Here is a 27,814-nt window from a genome sequence, read left to right on the forward strand (position 1 = left end):
ATAAAGGGTAAATGTATAATTTTGCTTGTAACTACTGTAAAAGATTGTAAGCTATTTTTTTTCTAATTTCCTTTTTCCCTTTCTTGCTTTTTTTATATATATTTTTAGTATGATGTATGTATGTATGTATGTATGTATGTATGTATGTATGTATGTATGTATGTATGTATGTATTGGAAGAAATGTCTATCTGGGGTCAGTTCCAAATGGGAAAAAAGACACCGGAAACGTGGAGACTGCTTGGAGATGATTTAATGGTGCACAGGACCATAGTTTGAGATCCTGGGCAAAAAGAGCACATGGGTGAGAGGGAGATTTCTGCCCTCTGCAAGAAGCCTTGGAGCTTCCTGTTCCTGTGTTAAAAATGTATTCTGATTGGTTGTCAGACACCCATGGGGCCATGCAGGGGTAACTTTGTAATGTCTTGAGTCCCAAGCTTGGTTGAAACTTGCTGGATGATGTAATGAAGAGGGTTTGGGGCAATTCCTATTATGGCTGAGGGCTAATCCTACCTTTGTTGGATCTTGGATGAGGGAATTTGCTTATGAATAGACCTTTATCTTAAATGCGGACATCCTCTATGGGCCATCGAGGAGGGTGGGGGCTACTAAGAGTGAGTCTGCTTCCTGCCTAAAAAAAAACATGTTTCTCCATTTCTCATCCAGGGAAATATAGTATTTTGCCTTTTTAATATTTCCTAGAATATTTCATTCTTCTAGGATAGGGTTGAGTGCTAACTTCCTACAGTATGATTATGGCGACTATGATGTGCTAACATACCAGCCAGTTTCGTACTAACTGCAGTTTTTGCAGCCTTCAAAGGGACACACACACACACACAGAGAGAGAGAGCATATGGCAGTATCCCAGCAGATGATAAGCATGAGGCGGCCTTGGTAGGTCTTTCAAATCACACTGCAATTTCTTTAAAGTCAATACCAGTTCTTGACAGCTGGAAAAAAGTCTTCATTTTGTGACTCTAATTATTATATACCTATGCAGAGATGCTCCTTTGGAACTGCATTCAATTGCCAGTAACTTTATATAGCTACATTAATGTAATTAACAATAAGACCAAAATTAGCTATCCAAACCAACCACACTTTTTTGTAGCTCAAGCCAAGGTCAGCTAGGTGCTGGGCAATTACATAGCAAGAATCAATGCAAGCCTGATTCACATTCAGAATTATGTGGAATGCGGGATACCAAAAAAACAACAACACCCAAGATAATTTATTCCATGGACAAATGGGATGTCTGCACCTTATTCCCGACAGGAATGTTTGCATGTTTCTTCTTTATGAAAAAGAGAGGGCATTCGTGATCAAACCAGGTATGTGTAACCTAATTACTGCCCCATATTTTGTTGAAAGTCTGTCAACCTGACATGAAGCCTATTATGAAGAAGTGAACACGTAACCTCTAAGATGCGACAGGCCGGTTCCTCTGGTTCTCTTGACTCAGCCTTTCTCCCATAATCCCTCATGTATCCTCCCACATGCTACAGGAGAGCCTATTAAAACAGGCTCCACCACTTTCCCCAAAGCATCTCTCTCTCCAGTGATAAATTATTCAGAAATAGGAAATGTGGTGACTTCTTCCCTGCTTTTCTTTTTCCAGCCCAGGCAAATGGAGAGAGACATGTGCTAGGCTCCAAATCTTTTAAAGACAATTCTGATTGTAAATAGTTCAAGCCCTTATTATGCACATCACCTCTGAGGGAAAAGTTGGGAAATATGAAATATAAATGCATTTTTACATGAAGATTCTACAGTTTTAACAATTTTATATATCTGTGATGGCGAACCTATGGCACGTGGAGTCATTTCTGAGGGCACGCAAGACATTGCCATGGCCAGATGATTTTTCAGCCTTGATTTTTGGCCATTTTTCACCCTCCGGAGGCTTCAGGGAAGCCTCATGAAGTCTTCGGAGGGAGAAAAACAGCCCAACAGGCAACACAAAAGTCTGTTCTCAAACTTCCGGTTTGCGCGATAGAAAGCCTCTGGAGCCTGGGGAGGACGGAAAATGGATCTACCAGGCCCACTGGAAGTAGGAAAATGGGTCATTTCCAGCCTCTGGAGGGCCTTTTTCACCCTCCCTAAGCTCCAAGAAAGCTCTGTGTGCATGCGCGGGGCAGCCGGGGGGGAGGGGTTCCACACACGTATGCGCAAGGGGGCATTAAATTATGGAGGTGGACATGTGAGCGAGCACGATAAGCGCATGCACACGTGCTTTTGGCACCTAAGTTGAAAAAGGTTCGCCATTACTGGTAATATAACTTTAGGCAGGGTGTTGTTTTGTATAAGAATAAAACCATTGTGGTTATTCTCAAACAGCTTCTTACAATAGTAAATCAAGTTTTATTAATAAGCTTGTAAAACCAAGAGTTGGTTCTGACCGATTCATCCCTCTGCTGCCCAAGGAAGACTGATTGGTTTTTTAAAAAATGACCCACCTCTAGGCTGCTCAGGACCACCCCCTCCTCTGGACATCACTAACCCCCAATCTGCAAACTCCCTGTACTAAGGAGGTGAAGAAAGTGTATTGAGTTGAAATAAAAGGCTGAATAGACCATATCCATTTCTTTTCATTCAGAAAAGAATGAAATGGCATTCAAAATATGTCATTAAATTTAAGCAGCATAAGCCTGAAGGAATCCTAGAAGGAAATAAAAGGTTGAAGTACAAGACAGTGCCTAATACTTTTTGTTCTTGCTATAGTAGCATTCACATTTCCTCCAATAGTTGTTGTAGAACCAGTTTGCTCAATTTATAGCATATTCACATATTAAGCTTGCAACTTCAAGAAACTTAAGCACTTAAAAAAAGCCATTGTTACAAACTAAATTCATTAGTTCAACTAAGAATTGGGGGGGGGGGGGTCAAGAAATGCCAGTAACAGTGAAAAATAATAAATCATGACCCACATAAATGCTTACTATAGGAACGGAGGGCAATATTCTTGTCCAGTGGCACATAGCTACATTGCTATGTACAATTCAGTAATTGTCTTTCAAAATTCTAATTGTAGAAAAACAATAACAGAACTGAGAATTTAGAAAAGGAAATTTATAGCTGTATGAAATGATTTGACCATCCACAGGAACTGATGCCCTTCAAATTTAATGTTTCAACTTTACAAAGAGGGAGCATGGTATATTAAACCCACCCTGTGGCTTTGGAGAACAGGGAGCAGGGACCATATTTTTTAAAAAAGTTATAATATTGGACAGGAGCTCTAAACATCACTTCATTTAGGCTACTCTAAAATTTCTAGGACATGACTCTACTGCTAACGAATTATCAACATTTCAACTTGTCTCTCTCAGTGTATTAGCTTCCAAGTTAATAATTAAAATGATTTTTTAAAACACTACTGACAAAATGTAGTTACATCTTTATTGAATTACAGAAGCTTCAGTGCAAAAAGAAAAAAAAATAGAATAGAGCAGTTTGTTAAAGCAGCTGCTTATTTTCCCAGCTCATTTCTGAATGTAATTATTGTGCAAATCATATTTACATTAAATTGTAAGAATTTGTCCAAAAAATATGAAATCGTTTCCTTTCAGCAAGAAACAAGATTCTATACATAAATGTGTTTTACCTCACAGAATGCCATTTTTCTTTTACAGGGGGTGTGTTATATTTTCCAACAACAAATAATCTCTTATAAAGGAGATGTTAACTACAATGCTACACAACAAACATTCATATTAATTTGCTGTTGCTTTTCATTATATGCTTATTTTAAAGCAGCAAGAATTTGGAGCCAGCAGCAAACAAAAAATAATAATAATGACATATCAACCTGAAGAATTCAAGTCAATGCCCTCAAAAGTGCACCCAAGATATATAAAATTAAAAAATATATTCCTAACTTTAACAATAATGCAGAGGTTGATTATTTTAATAACTTCATTCTACAAATCTGTATTTTAAACAAAATCAGAAGTCCTGGGGTTTAAGGGCTTTATAATTCATTGATAGATGTTCAACAAGCGGTACTGTTTTTGAGTTGATGTGCTTGCTACCCATCCCAGTGAACCACAGCTGTCTTCAGGCAAAAGTCATGACTGCCAGTGAACATTTTGCTCTAGACATTCTGATTTATCCCTAGTATAAATCCAAGAAAATGCCTACTCAGGCAAGAAGATGTTAACTCTCTAGAGCAACGGTCCCAAATCTTTCTGGCTTGGAAAGTGGTGGACACGTGGAGCTTCGTGCACATGTGTGGGCTCCCACCGTTTGAGCAGCCTAGTAGTGGGCCACAGCCTGGGGTGGGGGAACCTCTTCTGTAGCGGGACCAGTTGTTAAGAGACAATCTTAATAGACAATTGTACAATCCACAAGAAAACAGGTATTTTTTTTTCCTACCAAGCTTTTTTTTTATTTTAGTTTCGGGAAATACACTTTACCGATATGGAGGGAAAGAGCTCCGTGCACTAGGTGGACCAAATTAAGTGCACCTCTGGTTTTTCTAGGTAATAATTTACTGTTGTTTGTTGAATGAGAAGCTGCTAAATTTGTTTCAAAAATAATGGACTGATCTTTCGTAAGCATTTCAAACTTGCACTATCAACGAGCACTGCCTGCACCTTAGGCTGTGAATGAACATACATTCAGTATTGGCTACACAGGCGTTGGGACTTAAGAGCTTAATTATGACGTAATTGTGGGCATTCCAAAGTCCTCCCTTTGGAAGGAATGGGACTGACTCTGTCGAGGCAGTTTTAAGCCAGCAGTTAAGAATTTATTTGGAAGCTTTGTCTGCACAATAACTGTTCACAAAAGGGTATCAACAGCTATTTCAATAGAGAGTACTACAGTCCCATGTTTTAGGTTTAATTATCAGCAAGAATTATTTTTTTAAAAAAAAACAAGTAATTAAAATTCAGACACACCAGCACTGTCCTTAGTTTACTTACATATACACACACTTATTATTACTCCTCCTCAGAAACATTGAACCCAATTGACCAATGACTGGCAGTATGTTCTCATGTACCGCAAAGGTCTAAAACTGGAGTTAGAAATATCAGCAAGTCAAAACAATGGATCCTTCCACAATAGTAGCACGGCTACTAAGCGATTGATAAAAAAGGTACTTGAAATGGAGAGGGAGAAGATCAAGACACTAAGATTTAGCTTTTACTAGCCTAACCCTTGGCTTCCATTTTCTTCCAAGAATGAAAAAAGAGCTGGCCAAAATGATGTATCTTCTAGTTCCACACATGGCGCTTGCAGTGTTCAATAGCCTGGGAGAGAAAGAGGGAAGGAAAGAGGGGGAGAGAAGAGATATGCAAAGCATAATCAGAGGAGACATTATTTATATCAAGATTATGCAGAGTGCCTGGAAGTCATTCCAAAGGATTTCTGGGATTCTATAAAGTTGTTGCTTATCAAATATTTACAACTTTTGCAACCAACATCAGAGTTTTAACTTGAGTCTCAAATCTACCCTGGGAAAAAACCTAGATAATCAGTAGATGGCAGGAAAGAGAGACAGAAACCATAAGGCTTTGATGCCATCTAGTGGTCTGAATTCCCCACAGCTCAGCTCTGATAGCCTAAACACAACTTGGGTTCATCTAGCTTGCAACTTACCTTTCCTGCTGTACACTGAACCATGAATTCCAGTTTATGCTATTAATAATCACAAACTAATGAGGTTGACCCCTTATGAACAACCCTACTCGTGTTCGCTTAAACCATGAGATTCACACCAAAGAGGGAGGGAGCTGTTCCAGAGGTGGACAAGGGCCACTTTATTTCATTTATAATTTTATTTTATATTCCAGCCAAATGTGGCACAGTAGTTAATACATTTCAAAGTGAAATAATTTAAATTTTTCTGGAACAAAAATGTCCACTTGCCATCACACAGATAACAGAACAGGCATAAGGAATGCCTTCCTAGGGAAGATACATGTGGCACCAAGTCTCTAGATCAGGAGTCTCAAACTGGCGGGATCACAGGAGGTATCACTTTTTTCCCCTTTGCTAAACTGGGTGTGGGCATGGCCAGCACATGACACATCTGGCCCGCAGGCCCCTGCCTTAGATGACATTATGGTCAGCATTTTGGCCTGTCATACGGTGACAAAATGAACAGGTAATAACATTTTTCTGATTTATCCCCAGCTTGACTATGGGTAAGATTAGTTTGCTAGTACAATACTAAAGCAAATCAAGGAATTACAAAGGGGGGCTGGCATTATCTAAAGAAATTATTTTACTCTCACCAGGCTTTCTCTCCATTTCAGTATCACTCTAGAATGTTTATATCTAGTTATCAGGTAGTTGGGGTTCTGATGGTATACACTACTCATCCTGCTTGACCACCCAATTGATAGAAATGACACCAGATTAATCTTCTCCAGACTACTCAAGGCAGGATTGTCCTGATCACATCAATTTATGACTTCATGGTCTACTCCCAGAAGCTAGTTGATTCCAGCGATACTGGACAACTTTCCAGCTTACATGCAGGTGCTTCTCTTGAAGCCTAGATTAAGATCCATGAAGACAATGGAGATGATCTGGCCATAGGACAGGGCTGATTCTGGACATTTGGCATTCTCCTTTGCTATGCACAACCCATTCAGTTTCTTAGTATATCCCTCAGCTGACAACAAAGCCAGATTAGAATGCAGATAGAAGAAAACTCACATTTGAGGGAACAATATCTAAGAGCTCATTACTGATCTTACAGACAATGGAAGAGAAGCAGAAACATTTCATGCTTTCACTATTGCATCCTGCTCTGGTAGTCTCTCATGTTGGAGGATGTGATGGACAAGCCTTTTCAATGACAATACTGTAGCTTTGGAATGAATTCTCCAGTAAAATATATCAGGTGCCACATTTTTTATGTAGTTAAATGGGTTTTTATTATTAAAGGCATTTTTAATGCACAAGCATGTTTATTTTAAACACATTTGTTGTTTAGAAACATTTTTAATTACTCAAGATTCTCTATTTACTTGTTTTGAGTAAAGGCTGAACCTATTGGGTTTTTGTGGCATTCACCAATCCCAACAATTAATTTTAGGAGCATAAACTGCACCCCTACTGTATTACTTAGCACTAGGATCTTACTCATGCCTTCTAGTAATGTGCCTGCCTTGTAGAAAGCCTCTTAGCTGGCATAAGGAAATGCTGCTTGTTGGGTTTCTGTCTCTACCTACATGCCTGCTCAGAAGTATATAAAAATACTTACATTACACTCAGTTGCAGTGTCCATGTTCTTACACCAATACCCCGGTCCTCGGACACACAATTCCGATCCCAAAAGAGATTTAGTGGATGCTGCGCAAACTCCAAGTTTCTATGAAGTGAAAGGTAGTAATTGCAGTTTACTGTTTCACTATAATAAAAGTGTGATCAATCCGTTCATTTATTAGGATTTCTACAAAGAATTCTAAAGGAATCAAAGAAAACCCTATCATTACGACAGACAAGTTATGCCTTGGTTGAAGTAAGAGTCAGAAAATAAGATAGGAACAAAACCCAGTTTTTCAAAGGGCATTTTGTCAGTATCGCCAACATCTCGTTCCTATTTTGCTTTAATTTTGCATTTGCGATTTGGATCAATCCAGAATTTAAAAAATCACTTTAACATAAAGCATTATTGCATTTTCTTTGGCACCTGCTAGTCCATAAATAGCTTTGAGTTGTGATAGTAGATACCCAAGCATTTAAATGCCCAATCAATATTTATTTAATGGTACATACACTGAAGTGTAGTTCATAAGTAAATATTCTAACTTACGGTACTTACATTGCACACAAAAGTGGGATCCATCATTTCTGCGAGAAGCTGCACAACTGTTGCCTCATATTGCTGCACAAACTGGACACACTGTTTATAAAAAATTAAGCATCGGTGAGAAATGGAACAGGATCCTCTACCAATTGATTAAGTAACTCAGATGGAAAATTTTCAATTTGTTATATCGACTGCTATCTAGCCAAAGCTACTGTTGATTTCAATGAGATATTTGATATGTGTTAGATTATCACAATTTGCAGACCTAATCTAACCAAATAACTTATTGGTCACAAAGTTAAATACATTCTCTTATTTATGAACCAGAATCTGGTCCTTCAATAGAAAGTGAGATGGTTGTAAGGGAACATGTATGTGTGTGCGAGAGAAAGAGACACAATGAAGATTGCTAGTTGTTGCCACCTCATTTAGATACGTTCTTCCATACAGTGTCCTGTGCCATCTTTTTTGCCAGACAAGAGAGATTGTTTAAACAAGTTAATTTTTCCTGGGTTGCTTTTTTCCATTGCATATCATTTCCCTAAAAAGTAATAACTGTAAGTTTACTAACAAGCTCAGCTCTGTGACTGCAATTACAGGTAGACTTTGTGTAATGACTTGTTCAGTGACTGCTATAACTTATGATGGCTCTGAATCAGGGGGACTTATGACCAGTCCTTGTAATTGCAGCTGTTGCCAGCATTCTTACAGTTACGTCATTGCCATCTGCAACCACCACTGCCAGCGTCTGATAGGCAAAGTCAATGGGAAAGCCAGGAGGAGGTCAAAGTAACCATGCAGGATTACTATCAATGGCAACTAGAACTGCCAGAATTGCCATTGCGTGAGGTCATGTGACTTCGGCCTTTAGAACTGTGTTGCTTAGTAATAAAGTTCCAAGTCCAATTATTGTTTGTAAGCTGGACTGCCTGTGGGTGATTATAACCTTGACTCCTACTTGAAATTGACCAGACCTCAGTTGGTATCAAACTGAAGGCTTCTGATAAGAGGCCATGACATTTGATGGTACATCCTGCACTGATTCTGAGTTTTATTATTATTACTGTCATGTTTGCAAGCAATCACTAAGCAAGGAATTACTGCGTAAAGAATGGGTATAGAAGTATGATGCATCCATTGATTTTTGAAACAAATCCATGAGCATCATATAGATAGGTGAAAAGCAAAGGAATATTTCAAACCCCTAAGCATGATGTTTGTAACTTGCAACTTGAGAACTTACGTTATGAAATACAAACAGCACCTCACTACAACTTCTTTTAAAGCATAGAAGTGATCTGCTACTCAAAAGAAGCAACCCCCTTGTTACAGCTCAAGGCAACTGTTTATTTATATTATTACATTTTGAAAGTATCACCAGCTCAGCAATCTAACAAACCAATTAAACAGATTAACTGTTTTCACAACACTGATGATTTGAAAGAGCCTACCTCTACCACGCAGGAATTTTAAGTGTCCAGTTTGACACTGGTGGTGGTGATCATTACAAAGCAGAAATCATCACTCGCTCTGCTTTCATAGATTAGCTTTTCAGAATAAGTCATTCACAGCAGTGCAGTTTTTAACACACAATAGCATGTTAATTACCTGGTCACTAACAGACTGCGGTAAATAGTGGCAGACTCGTTCCAGAAATACTTCAATCTCAGCAGTGGTAGCATTCTTAGCTAGTTCCTTGTCCGCATAAGCAACGACCATCTTGCACACATCACAGATATTTCCCAATTCTGATTGCACTGGAACAATTTCTTCTGAGGGTACACAAAGCAAAGGTGTTTTATGTCAAGTTAATGTCTATATTTACATTAATGAACAAAAAATTTGCAATACCGGAAAAGTAAAATTCAAGCCAAACACAGAAGCATTGATTATGTAGCAAAGGATTATTCGAGTTCTTACCAGCTGGTAAAATGTTATTTGTGCAGCATCTCAGCATCACACACACCATTTTAGGACTAGTAGCTTCCAGCAACATGTCAAGAATAGACTTCCCATAAACTTCCACAAAGTCCTTACACTCCTCTCTGGATTTTTCAGGTAGCACTAAACAGACTTTCTCCATTGCTTGTATCATCTCCTCCTAGTACAAACAAAGGTAACTATTTTGAGAGAATTCAGGCATCATAAGTCCTCTAGGCATCTGCTAAAACTAGCAATACACAAAATAAGTATGGTATGGTTCAACGGTACATTGAAATGCAGCATTAAAAAATCAAGATGAACTCCTCTGGCAATCCTCATCCATATATAGCAGCCGTCACCAACTGATGGTCCGAGGACTACTGGTGGTCGACGAGAAAATTTTGGTGGTCCATAGAAAAAATATTTACATTTTTTATATTGCACTAAATCAGGAGTCCTCAAACTACAGCCTGAGCCAGATACGTGCAATGAACACTTGTGTTGTTACAGAGAATCTTCCCCCATCGGGGTCTTTTTGTGTGGGTCAGAGGGAGGCAGAAATTCCGACTTGGAGTCTGCTTCAGCCTCCTGGTGTAGGGCTTTGGGCGAAGGCTGGAGGGAAGCACCACTGGTGGCAAAGAGCTAGAGGGCCTTGTTCCAGTGGGACTGTATCATGTACTTGACCTTACACTCCTGCAGGTCTTCCCTCTGCTTGAAAAGCCTATGCTCGTAGTCCTCAGTGAGGTGCTTCTGCTGAGCCTCCTTCTTGGTCAGATCCAATTTGAACTGAGCCACCTGTTTTGCCACCTTTCTCTTTGGAGGCTGTTTAGCTCCAAAAACTGCTTCCTGTTGGGGACCCAAGGAGCCCGGGAGGGGGCAAGGAGTGGGAGGGGAGGGGCAAGTAGAGGCTAGCAAGGCACCCTTTGACGTGAGTGACATCAAGTTGACCACGCCCTCCCAGTGACATGACCATATAGCCACACCCACCCAACCAGTAACTACGCAGATATTAGTTGTCCGCGGAATTTAAAATTATAAATTTAGTGGTCCCTGAGGGCTGAAAGGTTGATAACCCCTCATATATAGAATGCCACCACAAAGAAAGCCATTTTGTCAGAAGCCACCTGTCCTCATTTGATCATACTAGATGGAGCACAGCTCTTGGAGAGCAAACTGTATTATAAAAGGTGATATTAGCAGTCTAATTTATTTCATGGTACATGCATACCTCCGTCTTATTGCTTTCCAGAAGGCTGGCTACCTCTTCTACCATGATAGTACATACTTCACAGAGAGAGAATGCTTCCTTTTGACTCGGGTTGATCTACAATTAAAAAAAAACATTATTTGCAGTAATTATTACCGGTGCTACAAGTAACCAAGACATCAACAGCCACAGAAACATGAAACAGCAGTTGGGGCGTACTCTGCAGTATATATTGGGTCACTGGAAATTGAACCTGACAAGAAAGGATTACCTCACTAGTTAAGAAGGCAAAACTTAAAACTTCCTCCTGTCACCTGAAGGAACCACTCTTACATATTCTGACTTCAGTATTGGCTATTCAATTGTTAATTATAAAATTAGCAACTACTATAGTATCTGTAAAAGGGACAGTGGCTCATTGGCTAAGACGCTGAGCTTGTCAATCAGAAAGGTTGGCAGTTTTAATCCCTAGTGCTGCGTAATGGAGTAAGCTCCTGTTATTTGTCCCAGCTTCTGCCAACCTAGCAGTTCAAAAGCATGTAAAAATGCAAGTAGAAAAATAGGAACCACCTCTGGTGGGAAGCTAACAGCACTCTGTGCGCCTTCAGCATTTAGTCATGCCAGCCACATGACCACAGAGAGGTCTTCAGAGAGCACTGGCTCTCCGGCATTGAAATGGAGATGAGCACCGCCCTCTAGAGTCAGAAATGACTAGCACATATATGTGAGGGGAACCTTTACCTTATAATATCTGTACAATTATTAGCACAATGTAGTAAAATAACTTGTCAACCCTTGGGCTACTTCATTTCTTTCTAAATTAGGGCAGGACTGCAGAATTCCCCCCCCCCCTGTGTCCAGAAATGTAATTCACATTAAGTCAAGATTCCATTCTCACTCATTTTAACATGAAAAGAATATTATAGCAGTTTTAGCACAATGGGCCAATACAACATGGCGCTCCCTGTACCTCAGTGAAGGTAAGCCCATGCCCAAAGGGAGTAAACTTTTATCTATTTGATAGTACTTTATAAGGACTTTCATCCTTATAAAACTCATCCATTCAAGTATCTATTAATGGTAACCATTGTTGGTATTATGGCTGTTGACAAAGGCTCTACATTTATGGGGTCTGCTGTCAATAGGAAGGAAAGGCTGCTCTTCCTGGCTACACATACCAGGTAATGTATTCTTCAACATTCTGCTAAATGTGAAACAGGAAAAAAAATCCTTTTATTTTGTAAGAGAGAAACAATCGATCCATTATCCCTCTGAGGTACTTTAAGGGTGTATTCTCAGAGTCTTACTGCAGCCCCAGCTTGAGCCAGATGCATTCATTGGCAAAGCTTCGGCTTGGGCAGAAGTTTGGAAGCACACTCTTTTGTGCTAGATGAAATATGGATCTGGCCTGAGTTTAAAGCAGGAATCTGGCCTTAAAACCACTTCATCCAGCCGGAACACAAACAGATCCCATCGGAAGACACCCCTGGATCCCAACTTTTCAAGTCAAAGGCTAGCAAAATGGCTGGCCAAGAAAAAAAAACTATTTTTGTTAAGAATACCGAAGGTCAAGGCCCATGGAAAGAAACTAAACCACTGTTTAGTCAGAAGAGAGTCCAAGAACACCAAGCCACCACTGATAGTTTGCTTGTTCATACAGTAGTTTATTTCCAGCCCCCTCTCAGTGCATTGTTGAACCTTGGGACAGGCTGTCCAGGCATTTGTGATGAAAATTTTATGTTTCTGGATCTTTTTCTTCTATTTCATGTTATTCTAACTTACTAAAGTTCATCAGGAGGTTCCCTCTGGGATTGTTTCTTAGATTTTCTCTCCTTTACCATCTCCAGGCTTCTGATCTCTCACTCAGATCCATAACAATAATCACATAAGTTAGAGCTATTCATTCTTTGAGACATTTATCTCCTTGCTTTGGTAAAGTGACATGCAGATAACTAAGCACCAAGTCTTACCTCAACTGGCTCTGTCTTTGCTGGAGAGATAACTTTAGCAGGCACCAGAGTTTGGAGGGGTACAAATTTCAGGGAAGAACAAAATCCTATCATGTTACAAATATCCTGTGGTTGCTGAAGACATAAAACACCAATGTAAGTTATTTCTATAGTCTACAAGGTAGCAAATTCGTTTTAATATCACTCTAATTTCATGAATGTAAAAGCAGCCCCCGATGCCATGGAATAGTATAGATGTTATTATTTGTATAGGAAAGAAAGAAAAAGCATTTTGTTTCAAGCCCAAAACATGGTGTCTCTCTGAAGTTCTGCCAAATGCTCCAGACAGGTGGTGGTTCAGCAAAACCAAAATATATAGAGTTTTGATTTTTTCAGGTTTCAATCAACCCAAATCCATACTGCTCTGTACATAATTGACTATCCTGTTTCCCTGAAAATAAGACCTCCCCAGATAATAAGCCCAATCGGGCTTTTGATTGCATGTGTTAAAATTAGCATTCCCCCCAAAATAAGCCCTCCCCGAAAATATTGCAACACAGCAGCAGCCATGAGGTGACCATGCTCGCCATCTCAAAAATAATAAGACCTCCCCAAAAATAAGGTCAAGTGCTTATTTTGGGGGGTCAAAAGAAAATAAGGCTCTGTCTTATTTTCAGGAAAACACGGCAATTTTGCTTCTTTCTCTCCTCTTTCTATGTGCAGTCAAAAAACTGACCTCCCCACTCTACTTAGTGTCTTTCCTACCACTCATGACTGCAATTGTTCTTGCTTTCTACCTCCCTGAAACATTTTTCCTTTCGACATGATGCCTCACTATATGTCCAAAAGAAAAATGCCTCTATCTGGATATGGTCCACCTGAAAACTAGCTGTTAACCTGAAAAAAGTGGTTCACATATAGCTTGTTTTGTATATCCTTAGACATTATGTGTGCTTTCAGGTTGAATTTCATTCATTTTTGGCATTTCTACGCCACAGCAGAACAAAGTTGAATCAAACAACCTATTTCAGCAACTTGCATGTGTCCACAATTGATTTACAAAGCTAAATACTTTTAGAACAAATAGAAGTGTAGATTATGCGCTCTTCCTGATGTTTCATAACCGTCCCTTGGTGCAGTATTTTTTTTAAAATCGGTACTTCAATGTAACATGAGTGTTCTACAAAATACATGCAGTCATTTTACTAAATTCAAGCACTATTCTGGTTAGAAAAGAAGACAATTTCTAGCAGTCATTCAGTGCTATACAAAAGACAAACCCCAATTTCCTTTCGGTTAGTATTTCACATTAAATAGTTTAAAAACAGTCTCTAATTTATAACTGTACAGGAAGAGGATAGTCTAGATTATCAATGAGAAAACAATGGAAGAATTCTGAAACAATTTCTGCAACATTCCTCACTAAAAGCTGGCTGGGCTGCTGCAAGTAACAATTCATCAATATCACAAGTCCCCTGCTACCCTATAGCCAAAGTAAACCAGTTGCAAGTAGTCCTCAAATTACAGCCACAATTGAACGCTCAAAATCTCTGTTGGTGAGACAGCTGTTAAATGAGTTTTGCCCCATTTTACAACCTTTCTTGCCACAGTTGTTAAGTGAATCACTGCAGTTGTTTAATAACACAGCAATTCAGTGAATCTGGTTTGCCCATTGACTTTGCTTGCCAGAAAGGTTCAAAAGGTCCCAGGACACTACAACCATCCTAAATATGAGTCTGTTGTCAAGCACCTGAATTTTACCACGTGACCATAGAGATGCTGCAACAGCCATAAGTGTGGAAAACATCATATGTTACTTTTTTCAGTGCCATTGCAACTTCAAATGGTCACTAAACAAGCTGTTGCAGGTCAAGGACTACCTGTATTCAAACATATATATTTCAAAATTTCCTGATCACTTCTGAACTCAAATATGGCCCACATGCTAAAGAAATATAAGACAGAATGTATACAATTTCAAGAGTTCACGTAATTGCTAAATACCTGTAGTTGCTGCAGCTTCACCTTTCAGAAAAGTCTCATTGGTTTATATAACTTTATACCTGTTAATCATTCATAAAGGAGTTGGCTGTCCCAAAAATTCCCTCCTCTGCAGTTAGCTTAACAGTTTAAGGAATAATTTTAACTCCTCCTACCTTCTCCTACCATAGCAAGTCAAAACAAAATTTAACTAGAAGGGAGTAGGTCATTGATGGCGAACCTTTTTGGCACTGAGTGCCCAAACCAGAGTGCACGTGTATGCTGGAGCACCAGAAACCCAAAGACCAGCAGGCTGGCATGAGCATGCGTGTTTTTGGTCATTTTTCGGGCTGTTTTCAGACCGCTTCCAAACCGTTTTCTAGTGCCCGCGAAGACCAGTTGGCCAGCACGAATGCGCACGCCAGAAACTAGAAGAGCAGCCACCTCTGGCACACCTGCCACAGGTTCACCATCATGGGAGTAGGTTAACTAAATAAACTGCATAACTGTTCAGTTTATTTTGATCACTGGTGTTACATCTGAAAACTACACAAGTAGGTTGCCATTTGAAAGTGATTTGGAATGTTTCCTTCAAGGGAGTTTGGCGACCTGGCTCTTTATGGGACAGATCACTATTATATCCACCTTGTCTGTTATGAATTCTCAAAGTTTTAACCACTGGTATAGTCATTTTCATAGTTGCTAATTTTACTTGGTTATGAAGTGCAAAGTCTACAGAAATCAATTACAACTGGTTTTGGCTCCTGTGAATTATTCTCTTTTTTTCTCCCCCCAGAGGAAGCAGGAGAACAAACTGGAAACATTCTTTTTTGTGTGGGTAACTAGTTTGCTGTCATGTCTGCTCTCAAATTGCGATTCTTGGCTAAAGCAGTTTTGGCTACAAACTAATTTGTTAGGTCTGAACCAAGTGACAAGGTACCATTAATCTGACAGCAGTGAAAACTTCCTATGACTTCAGTAAATAACAAGAAAGGGGATTTTGTAGGGCCATTATCTCATCCATAGCTATGTAATACTCTGAACAGGCTTATTAAATAGGACTTATGAAAGATATGAAAACCTGTTTTGATGTAGTGGTTAAAGCATCAGGATAGAAACTGAAAGATTATAAGTTTTAGCCACACCTTAGATACAAAGCCAGTAACCTTTGGCCAGTAACTCTCTCCTAGGCTTAGAAAGAAAACAATGACAAACCAGTTTGGAACTCTAAGGCCTAGTCTAGCTATCACCAAGAATAAAAAACTGACTCCAAGGTAGAAAAGATAAAGCACTTAGCTCTTATAAACAGAAGGTTAACGGTGGTTTAGAGAATGAGTATCAAGGCATGCACTTTTCCAAAACATTTTCTTATGAAAGCATATCATAGTTATATATAAGAGTTTCCAGACCATCTTTGAAGTAGTCCAATCATTCTATTCTCCCACAACCAAAGAGATGTTTCCATACCATTTACACACAAAAAGCCAATATACTAAAGTATGATGCCATCTCTATTTAGGCCGAGAAATGTCCTCCTCATTTCAGAGTTTTCCTCATTAAGACATATAATAAGTTGGCAAACAAAACACCACAATCCGAGTTATAAATACATGCAACATGCATTTGCCAAACCAAACCATGACAGGTGCAAGGTCCAAAGAGGTTTATTTAGGAAGCTCAGCATCTATGGCCAAATCATATCCTAAAACTATCTGGATCATTATGGCTTCAGGCCTTGTGGAATTTTCTGTGCATTAATTTTAGTTTCAAAGCCAGGTAGTCAAACAGGCTCATTGTCTGTTTCACAATGGCCAAGATTTCATTTTAGGCTCAAAAAGGATTCTTTCCACAGCCGCTCTGTCCCTTGAATCTGTCAAAAATATCACTTATCAACTATATTAGCAAGAGATCAAGCCACACTCTCTAAGTGGAGGGAGGAAGTTTCTCACATACCTGCTCCTGCTGTTGACAGGATGGTGAAAAAGAAACACAAGAGAGTTAAACAACTGGAAAAACAATCAAGCATCTAAATGGTTCACACCATAACTTTTCATGCAAGAAGAGGGAAGGGCCAATTAACTATAGAATGATTATTTTTGCAAAATAAATTTTCTTCAATATTTATACTTTCTGAACAGGCATAGACAACTGAATGCCCTATGAAAAATGTTGTGTTGCAGTCAACCCAGCACGATTCCGGGTATAAATATCATTTTGTCCTTGCTGCTGCATTCCTACAGAGATCTTCAATATAAATAATCTCAAGAACTAAAAGAAAATGTAGCCTGATGGGACATGATAGTTAGTCCTTAAGTAATTAGATAATTAATCCAAAATGACTTTTGATGCTATCAGACCTAGTTAAGACATTTGCTATAACTCCAATGGCAGATTTTTAAATATATTTTTGGAGCAAGATAATAAAATATAGGAAATATTAATCTTACCATGTGCATGATCATCTGAATAGCCAGGGAAGAATACTCAGTAATGTAGCCTTTGCACTATTAAAGAGGAAGAGAGACATTGGAGATAGTTGTTATTACACAAACTGCAAAATATGCCAACCACATATAATCACTGTATTTCATTATGTCAAAGAAATGTACTGACTTCAACAGAAGAATTTGGGACCCACACACACACATATTTTTATCTGTACAATATGAAGGAAGGCATACGTAATTGCATCTTACATTTCTCTCGTGACAATTAGGATATTAAATGGTGACAGCTCATCCAAAGTTATTCTGCAATACAAGCCGGGATTCAAATTTCCAGAATCCCCTTAAAGTTGTTCTTACACATTCTGTACAGGCTGTAAAATTTATTTCATATTGTCAGAATCATATTTTACATTTATATTACTTTTAAAAGGAACGCGGTGGCTCAGTGGCTAAGACGCTGAGCTTGTCGATCAGAAAGTTCGGCAGTTTGAATCTCTAGCGCTGCTTAACGGAGTGAGTTCCCGTTACTTGTCCCATCTTCTGCCAAGCTAGCAGTTATAAAGCATGTAAAAATGTAAGTAGAAAAATAGGGGCCACCTTTGGTGGGAAGGTAACACCGTTCTGTGCGCCCTTGGCGTTTAGTCATGCCAGCCACATGACCATGGATCTTTTAAAGTGGCACCTTAATTTCTAAATTGACAAAGCTGTGGAAATGAAAGTGCCAAGCCATATACTGTATTTCCCACTGATATTAACAATATTAAGAAAAATTACCAAGTCAGACAAAGCAGGACTCAAATGTTCACACTGTTCCTTGGCATGTTCAATTAAAGAACTAACAAAAGTTGAATTGTTCCTCACGGCATCTTGAAGATCTGTTACCAGCTGAACACAGTCATTACACACATTTCCATTGCCCTGCAGATAAGCATGAAGCAAATCGTAACTCAATATAATGTCAAAACATCAGATGGCTATATAAATTTTTAAAAAATTAACATTGTTATACATTCTCTGCCTTCAGGCACTAGAATACACCGTCTGTGAAATCTGCTGCCAAATTCATTGCTGTTGAGATTTTGGGTGAATCTACTTATATTGAGTAGTTCAGACAATTTTACCCTGCAACATTCTGACCCGTGTCATTTCCTTTTCTGTGTCACTGCACTAGGTTCTTCTAACAAGATTTAGTAAAGTTATACTTGGAATAGTGATATGTTTTATTCAAAATCAACAGTATTAAGATTTCTAAAACAAGAATTTAGAGAAAAAACATATAATCTTGTTGCACTGGATTATATTTAATAATGGATTTTATAGATGCATTATGTTTACTTGTTTTCCATTTACCTCTCAAAATACTCTGAATTAACCATAATTATTTTTACTTTGAGTTTCCCAAATGTTATCCCCCTTATCCTTTAATTGGTTCAGTTAGATAACATGTATGATACAAGTTAAGAATTAAACAGGATTAAGGAGTAGTTTTTGCATTAACACCACTTGAAGGCTGGGAGAAGCATACATGATTAACTCATGTTTGCATATTTTGAGTTCCTTACTGCTTTTAATTAAGGTAATGGGTTTAGAGAAACCATTTTAGGTTTGGATATTTATGAATTTCTTTATTCAACTGTCACCAAGATAAAAAGTTAATAGCAATTTACAGATAATATATGTTATTAGCAGCACTAATAGTCCATTTGCAATTTTAAATTCCCACCTTAGTTTCTTTCTTAGGTTTATCCTGAGGATAAAGAAGAAGTGGCACATTAGCCATGAAAGGAGATGCCAGTTCAGAGAAATCTAGTGCTGGAATTTTGTTGGACTGAAGCTGATTTTGTAATTTTACTTCTGCCAGGTGCTTCTGAAGAGACTGACATAATGTGAGTGAACTGCATACAACTTCAGGATTCTCCTAAAGAGTAGAAAATAACACAAATTTACTTGTTTTCACCTATGTTAAATGCAGCAGAAACTTTGCAGCTAAGTACCCCTGAAAACCAGATTATCAAATCTTCAAGAAACAATTAGACTTCTTATTATTGCACATTTTTTTCAATATACTTGTTGCAGTGAATTTTGGAATATTGAGTTACGTAAGAAAAATGTAATATATTCAGTTGCTTCTGTAGCATGAGTGAATACTTACAAGTTCTGATTTGACCATATCCAGAATATTTGGCAAATAAGCCTCCACTATGTCCTTGCACTGCTCTACCATGTCTGATTCAGGAAGAAATTCACAAATTTTGTTGAAATATTGATCTATTTCTTCCTATGACAGAAAATAGACAGGTTGGTATAAACATAAAGGAACATTTTTCTCACTTTTCTCATCCAGGAAGAAATACTTAGATAATTTTTGCATCATATTAGAGAGAGAGAGAGATGGGCAATATTTTTGGGTTGGATATCACAATGTCTGCTTATTAGTCAGTAGGCCACAAGAAGTCTTCTAGCAATGTGGAGGAGGCAAGCCTGAAAATTTTCAACCTTTTTAATATAATTTTGAAAAAAATTCAAAGGCAGCAATGGGAACATTTCACCCAAAAGTTGCTTTGCATTCCTATTCCTATTCTCATCTTTCAAACGGAAAATGTTACACCCAAACTGGTTATTTTGACATTAAATTTTGGTTACATGGTTTTAGCTATATTACCCATCTCTGCTATGGATTCTTTGCTGGGGGCATTAGTACTTTCTACAAAAAGTAATATTAAATATGCTGTGAAAGTAAGCATAGGCAAATCTTTACAAAGCATCATATAAATATTCAGATGATTTAGCTTTTGTCATCAGCAGGAAAAGTAGAGATATGTTTGCATAGCTGATGATCACTCTTTCATTGTGCAATGGAAGGATTTAAAGGAATTTTTTATACTGTATATTTGACTAATATCTTTCTAAGGAAGGCACAAGCTCGTTTTTGTACTATTATGAAAAAATATAGGCCTAGGAGCTCCCACTAAGAATGAATGCAATCCAATATTGGCATTTTAATACCAAAATACTCCTTCTATTTTAGGAAATGCATTCATGGTAAACCTTGGTTGAAAGGCATGTGTCAACATAGTGGGGAATCCCCTTTTTAGATCCTGCATTTTGCTTCTTGAATAAAAGTATTAGGATATTTTTTTTTAAAGAAAAGAATTCTTACCATTGTATCATTGCTCTTTAAGAGTTTCCCAACCACTCGTACAATTTCTTTACACAAATCACAGGGAATACTCTCCTGAGGAGAAAAATACCTTTTGTTAAATAAAATGACACTTAATTTTTAGACCTGTCAAGTATAATCTAATGAAAATCCAGTTAAGAGAGTCCTGCTGCAGATGCTACTTAGCTTTACAGTGTTATTCAAGTTCGTGTGCTAGCACAAACACACTATATCAGCGGTTCTCAATCTGTGGGTCGCGACCCCTTTGGGGGCCGAACGACCTTTTCACAGGGGTCACTAAGACGATTGGAACTCTAAACTTTAAACTCCACCTCACGTTCCTCAAAATCCCTCGCAGATGGGCTCTGGAGTCATCGCCTGCCACGCAGAGCATTGGCGCAGCTCCACGCCATAGAAAACATAGGTGTGCACTCACCCTGTACAATTACAGCCTGGGAGATTTGGTAATGGCGGGAAAGTGTTCTCACTCTGACAAAGCGCTGCCTTGTCTTTCACAGCTGCCTTGTTTCCAATTGGGGGAAACAAGGCGGCTGTGAAAGATGTGTGGGGTCCAGAGCCCTTCCGTGCTGCCGAGGATGGGCACCGGACAGGATGCCGATGAAGCTGGGAGCCGGGCTGCGTGTGAAGGAGCCAGCGCCTGGGGCGCCCTGAAGCAGCACCAGCCAACATGTCCCACAAGAAGAGCCCCAGAGGCAAGGGCGGCAGCCTTTAAATTAATTGAGGCAGATCCCAAAACATCCTTTATAAGGAATGCAAGCATCTGCCCTTATGGGCTGCAAAACTAGTAAACACTATTTACTGTTTCTTTTACAAAAACTACCACAAGTGCATCAAACAACTCCTGCTGCATCAATATGACCAGAAAAATTCTGTTTTGGTCTACTGGTAAAAAAAGTATTTTTTACTACGTACAATGTGGCAAAATTTGGTACCTTAGCCTTTTAGGCCATTTCCATGAATTGGCCACAACTGTTCACTGATCACAATATAATTCTTGTCTGCCCAAGTCTCAATCACTGAGTAAAGCAGTAGTTAAGCAAGATGTCATGTGATTGCCCATGTGATTGATTCAACCGCAACTGGCACTCCTGGTTGTGGTTGTTAAGTGATGACATAGATTGTTAAGCATAGTTCCAGGGAGGAGTGTGGTGTACTGGGGGGAGGGGGGGTAGAAAAATTCAAGCAGGATTTTCAGCCCCTGAAGAAAAGATACTCCTGCACTTATTCTGGGTGCAGAGGGTAATGCTTTTGGTGGGGTGCAGAAACAGAGCTCAAGTCTTAGTGGATCTGAGGTCCATTTCTGACTTCCCGCCAAAGTTCAGCTCCTGTCTACATAAATAAGGAAACGTCTTTGGCAGGCTGCAAAAACAGAGCTAAAATCATCAGCAAAGCAATAAAATAACTTACCACGGTAGGCTTGTTCCACACATTTTGCTGACAATGTTTAACTGCTTTGCAATCAGATGCAGTTCGCAAATTCTGGCACCATACCTCTGGACCTTTTGTACAGTCTTTCTTCAAAAGCAGGGGAGTTGTCAAAGCAACTGAAAATAAAGGATAAATGCATTAGAATGCATTAGATCATGCCTGTCCAACATTTTGGTCTGCCGCCACACTGAAGGAATCTTGGGCCGCATATAAAATATATAATACAGTTGATGTATATCAAAAACATAAAGGAGGCATGTTATTTATATTTTTAATCATGATTTTGTGGGGTTGCATTAGAAGCTATCCAGGGCTGCAGGTTGGACATGCCTGCATTACGTTTCATTCCAGTTTCATGCTATTTTTTTTCCCTAGACTTAAATAGATGCAGCCGAAAGTATTGGTACCCCAAAGAATCCCAATTTACCATTCTCTACCATGTTTCCCTGAAAATAAGACAGGATCTTATTTTCTTCTGACCCCCAAAATAAGTGCTTGGCCTTATTTTTGGGGAGGTCTTATTATTTTTTGAGGTGCAGGAGGCAGCGAGCGTGGTCACCTCATGGCTACTGCTGTGTTGCAATATTTTTGGGGAGGGCTTATTATTCGGGGAGGGCTTATTTTGGGGAAAACAGGGTACTGTATAGTCCAGAACAGACACTTTGCTTTTGAAGTATGATGTAACTTTTTCTTGTAAATAATAAGATAAATGAAAATTGCACTTTTTGGCACATCTTAGAAGTTAAAAAGGCATTGTTGTAGTGATCTTTCAAGTCTATATAATTAGTGTCATAGTTGACTTCAAATCAGTCAATCATTCAGCCTATTTGGAGAAAAGTATTTAATCAGCCATTTTGTGTCACTTTGTGTAACACAGTGAAAATGGGCAAGAGAAAGAAAAACAGATGTGGGGGGAGGGGAGAAAGTGTTAGCCAAGAACAGTAAAGGCTACAAAATGATTATCGATGAACTTCATATTCCTACAACCATGGCTACTAATATTATCAAGCAGTTTAAGGTCCATGGAACCATAGCTAACCTCCCTAGATGTGGCTGCAAGAGGAAAATTGATCCCAGGTTGAACAGAATACTCATAGTAGACATATTATTAGTAATCATAGTCATACTAATAATAGAGATATTATTATCAAGTCATATTATCTGTTGCCATTTGATTGAAAGTGGCGTCATGGTAGAAGACCCTACTTCTGAAAGACAGACTTATAAAAAAGCCAGTCTGAAGTTTGCTAAAATATATATTGACAAACCACAGTACTTCTGGGACAATGTTCTCTGGACAGATGAAACCTTTTGGGTAAGTCACAGCAGCTCTGTTCATAGAAGAAAAAACAATTGTTTTAAAGAAAATAACACCATACCTACTATGTGAAATAAACAAGGCGCCGGCGCCATGATGTTAATGGGGTTGATTGCCTTGCTACTTCTGAGTGCTTTAAATCTATGTAAAATACAATGAAATCAGAAGAATAGCTAGGCATTTTGGAGCAAAACATAATGCCCACTGTTAGAAAACTCTCCGTCATGGGTATGGGCCTTCCAACAGGATAATGACTCAAAACATACAAAGATGGTTGAAAAGGAAACATTGGACTGATCTAAATTCATCTGCTACAAATCCTAATCTGAATCCAACAGAACAACTATAGAAAAGGCTGAAACCCACAGTTGAGAGAAGGAACAAGCTTAAGACAACTGCAGTAGTTTGTTCAAGATGAATGGGAAAAAATGCCAGTTGAGAAATATATATTCAGACCTATAAAGTATTTGATTGTCTCAAAAGGTTGTGCTGCAAAAATATTATGTTAAGAATACCAATAATTATGCCCGTGCTATGTTCATTATTTACAAGAGTATGTTAAATCATACATCAAAATATTGGTGTTTGCCCTGTAAAGAAGAATAATGGATGCTGTTTACCTGGGTCAGCGTCAACTTATTGCCTAGCAAATTGGAATTCTTTGGGAAAAAGATGAGTACCAACATGCTTGGCTGCGTCTGTTGCCACCAGGAACCATAACTGAGCAGTTACAGATCAACAGCCAGTGAGGAATGATTTAGAATATGCAAGAATCTCTTAGCAATAACGAAAAACTAATCTATACACAAAGTTGAATTCCAGGATTCCCCCACCACCACCAAAGCTCCAGTATTTGCAATCAACAATCTAAAGGGAAAAAAGACATACTGCCAATAAAGATATCTTGTATTTCTATGGACAGGAGAAAATTTATTCACTTGTATTCATTAGGAATGCTAATCTTGCTCAAGAATAATAATTTTACACATGCTATACTTGAATCTGTTCAATTCTTTGGTTTTTTAAACAGTGTCAAGTTGCATAAATATAGAATGCAATTTTTACACTTATTGCATAATTGCTGCAATTCGTTACCCAAGGTTAACGAATTATTTAGTAATTTAAAATTACTAAAATCTGTGGGTAGATAACCTAAGGAATAGTGTGTGTTCTGTTTTCTAAGTAAGAAAATAAAGACTGCATTAAAACAGTTTTTGTTCTTTTCCTTCCATTCTATCAAGCCCAATTCTTAGAAACTGCCTGGGCAAGCCTCTGCAGTTTTCTTGGCAAGGTTTTTTTTCAGAAGTGGTTTGCCACTGCCTTTTTTCTAAGGCTGAAAGTGGTCAGCCCAAGGTCATCCAGCTGGCTTTGTGCTGAAGACTCACTATTCCCCAGGTTCTAGTCTGATCCGTTAACCACTACAGCAAACTGACTCTCAAGTGCTTCTTTCATTACATTTCACTAAATTCTATAAGCCTAGTTGAATTTTTTTTAAGCATGATTAAGCAGTTCAGCTTTTCCTTGGAGTTGTAGTCCAGGATTAACTGGATTCATCCAACCATGGAAATTACCGAATGACTTTAGGTTTGTTATTCTCTCAACCTATTTCATAAAATTGTTGTGGGTGATAAAAATTTAGATATAGGAGCGCAATCAATTAGCTTTCATCACCTTTAAGTCAAGGATGACTGATTCACAGTAATTATCACCTTAAAGATTGAATTAATGAAGATGTACACAAACATCAGAGAAGTTTTGGTTAGCAATCTGCTCCTAAAACAAAAACAACTGCATCCTCCAGGGTAATTTTTGAACAGATGAATACACTTATTCCCCCCCCCCCCCAAACACACATTTTGGTTCTCAATGTGCCAAAACGGAGTAAAACCACCCCATGTAGCCAACATTCAAATGCTAACAATTCCCAAGCTATACAGTAGTCTATATTCTGCTGCTCTTCCACCTATTTTATTCAGAACATTTTTACATTAAGTTTTCATAGGAAACATTGCACTGATGCCAAGGAACACTTTGTAGAGGATTCCTCAGCTGTTATTTGGCCGATACAAAGCCTGTTGGGTAAACTCAGTATCCCTAATCTCATTTAGGCTCCTTTATCCAGGGGAGAAGATATCCTGGAGAAAGAGTAAACAACCAAGAAACGCCTTACTTTTGCCTTAAAAAAAACCCAGTGAAGTCAGGTACTTCCGATTTAATCACAGCAGAGAACCAGCGTCCTTGTTCAGAAGCAGCACAAATATCAAAGGGTGTTAAAAAACCGTAAGCGGTTCTAAAGTACATGATTGCACTTGTATACTGTGGCTTTTTAATGTTAGTGTTAAAACAGAACAAACCGAATATATTGGAAGGTAATAGAAGTATACCGAAGGGAGGAACTGAGTGAAAGAAGAAGGAGGGTGGAGAGGGGGAGAGAGAGGAGGAGGAGAAGGAAGGGAGGGAATGGATTAAGAGAGGGAGTGATAGGGTTAGGGTTAGATAGAGGGGGAGGGGAAGTAGGTGTAGAGGGGTATGTGAGAAGGAAGAATGAAAGTTGGAGGGGGTTGAAAGAGGGTGTATGGTGGGTCAAGGTGGTATATTGGGTTTGTATTTTAGGGGGCATTTTCTATATAAGTGAGGGCTGTGTTTATTACTCAATGTTATATGCCCCGGTTATGCACAGTAAACATGTGATTGTATAGAATGAAATGGAAATAAAAAATATTATGTAAAAAAAAAAAAAAACCGTAAGTGGGAGGAAGAAACTGACAAAAGCCATTGACAGACAGCAATTTTTTCTCTCTTTTCTTTTCTCTTTCTATCTCTTTCTCTCTCGTGAAATTACAGAACCCAGGTCCTCTGTCCCTCAGTCTGGGGATTTACAACTCCCATCGTCCTTTAAAATAAATGTATTTATTCTCTCTCTCTCTCTCTCACTCACGCATTCTCCATGGATATTGGGATAAACACTACTCCAGAGGTGAATGTTTGACTCTTTCTAATGTAGAAAAGGGGGTTTAAATAAAAAAAACTAAAAGGAGGGGAGAAAGTAAATCAATAGCGCCAAAAGGAGGGCAAGTTAAAGGGAGGCAGACTAGGATTTTTCCAGTCGCGATGCGGAAGAAGGGCAGCTGCTCGTACTAAGGAAAGGGTCGGCAGCCAGGCGACGCCCTCCTTCTCTTTCTCTCTCGGGTAAACAAGAATACCGCCCAGTCAGCTCTGCGCAAGGCCGGGGACTCTAACCAAGGCAGGCCCAAAGGACCAGCAGCCCACTTTCAGCAAGTGGCCCAGGAAGGAAGCGAGACAGCGGCCCAGTGCCCTCCACAGCCGGCAATCTTCGTAACTCCCAAGCCCAACTTCGGTTGAGGGTCAGCGGGTGGCTCCCAAGACCGTGAAAGGTTTGAGGCGCCTAATCCTGCGAAGGCCCAGGGCGTGGAAACAAGAGTGTCGGACACTAGCGGGCCTTTCACCTCCTCTCAGGCCAGCCCCGGCTGGGGTGCGAGGCCCAACCCTCCACTCGCTCGCCTTCTGAGATCCCCGTCTGGGCCTGGTAACGGGAACCGAAATAAAAAAGAAAAAGGGCGCGTCCACCCCGCGCTTACCCGCAGCCAGCGAGCAGAGAAAGACGAGGAGAGCGAAGCGCCTCATTGTGAGCGTCTCTTGTCAGAGGTTCCTCCGCCTGCAATGCGGGAGCATCAGCTGAGAGCCGCTTTTATACCCCGGCGCTCCGGGGGGAGAACGACGACACGCGGCTTCTGCGCGTGCGCCGCGGTGGACTGGCGCTGGCGGCAGAAGCCGGCTCTCCAAACGTTAAGCCTTGTGGTTGCTTTTGCGCAAGCCCAGTGGCGAGAAAAGTGGGAGGGAAGACCGCGAGCCGTCCCTTCTTTCCTTCCTCGGAAAACCTTCGCGGTGTGCGCTTGCGCGTTTCTGTCTCCTTTCGGTTTGCGAAACCCCCCTCCCCCTCCCATCCCATCTGCTGACGCTGACTCATCTAAACCTTCGGAGCCGGGAAGGGGTGGGGGATGGGGAGAAGATTTGACGTGAAGTCACGAGACTGCCAACCGGCCTGAAAGACAATCATTATACATCCTTTTAAACAATCTCGCTTATTTGTTAGTTGCTCGGTTTTATGGGTGCTGCTTGCTTGGCCGGGCCGCAGCCTTCTAAACCTCCCGTTTGTCTGCCAGCCAAATCAAATTACAGAATCCATGTCCTCTGTCCCTCAGTCTGGGGATTTGCAACCCCCCCATCGTCCTTTAAAATAAATGTATTTTTGTAGAATTAATATATGGAATATTATGTTAAAAGATTGAAGAATCAGTATTAATTTAACGAAGGATGTTGCAATTTTGATTATTGTTTAACAAAGGTATTTGTAACACTGTTCAACTGAAGATGGAATGATTATATTAAAAAAAAAACCATTACTCTAAAATAAATATAAAAGCAGATTAAACAGAATATGCATGCCTAAGAATGGAATCTGCAGTGAAAATAAACTTGGGAGCGACTAGAGACTGTAAATGTTGCTGCATAATGTGTTACTCCCTTAAGACATCTTAGTACTTGCCAGAGGAAAAGGTTAGGCATAATTGCTTCTTCAGTACCTGGATG

The 27,814-nt window shown here is 39.4% G+C and overlaps 1 protein-coding gene across 2 annotated transcripts; it reads right to left on the bottom strand.

The window, feature by feature from the left end:
- Positions 1–3,382: 3,382 nt before the first annotated feature.
- LOC116518807 (prosaposin-like) lies at positions 3,383–26,924 on the bottom strand. 2 transcript variants are annotated; one of them, XM_032232337.1, is made up of 15 exons: positions 26,803–26,924; positions 21,865–22,001; positions 20,437–20,511; positions 19,429–19,554; positions 19,000–19,194; positions 18,051–18,194; positions 17,277–17,333; positions 16,783–16,791; positions 12,871–12,984; positions 10,922–11,017; positions 9,691–9,871; positions 9,379–9,542; positions 7,783–7,863; positions 7,222–7,329; positions 3,383–5,257 (listed from the first exon to the last, which is right to left on the bottom strand). In XM_032232337.1, exons 1-15 carry the CDS (start codon positions 26,846–26,848, stop codon positions 5,222–5,224), a joined length of 1,569 nt encoding a protein of 522 aa, XP_032088228.1. In that variant the 5' UTR covers positions 26,849–26,924; the 3' UTR covers positions 3,383–5,221. The 2 variants fall into 2 exon arrangements, with proteins under 2 accessions (XP_032088228.1, XP_032088229.1); XM_032232338.1 differs by lacking the exon at positions 16,783–16,791 and having other exon boundaries at positions 26,803–26,922.
- Between the last annotated feature and the right edge of the window lie 890 nt (positions 26,925–27,814).

Source organism: Thamnophis elegans, chromosome 15, assembly GCF_009769535.1.
Source record: "Thamnophis elegans isolate rThaEle1 chromosome 15, rThaEle1.pri, whole genome shotgun sequence".
In the NCBI taxonomy this organism is placed as follows: domain Eukaryota; kingdom Metazoa; phylum Chordata; class Lepidosauria; order Squamata; family Colubridae; genus Thamnophis; species Thamnophis elegans.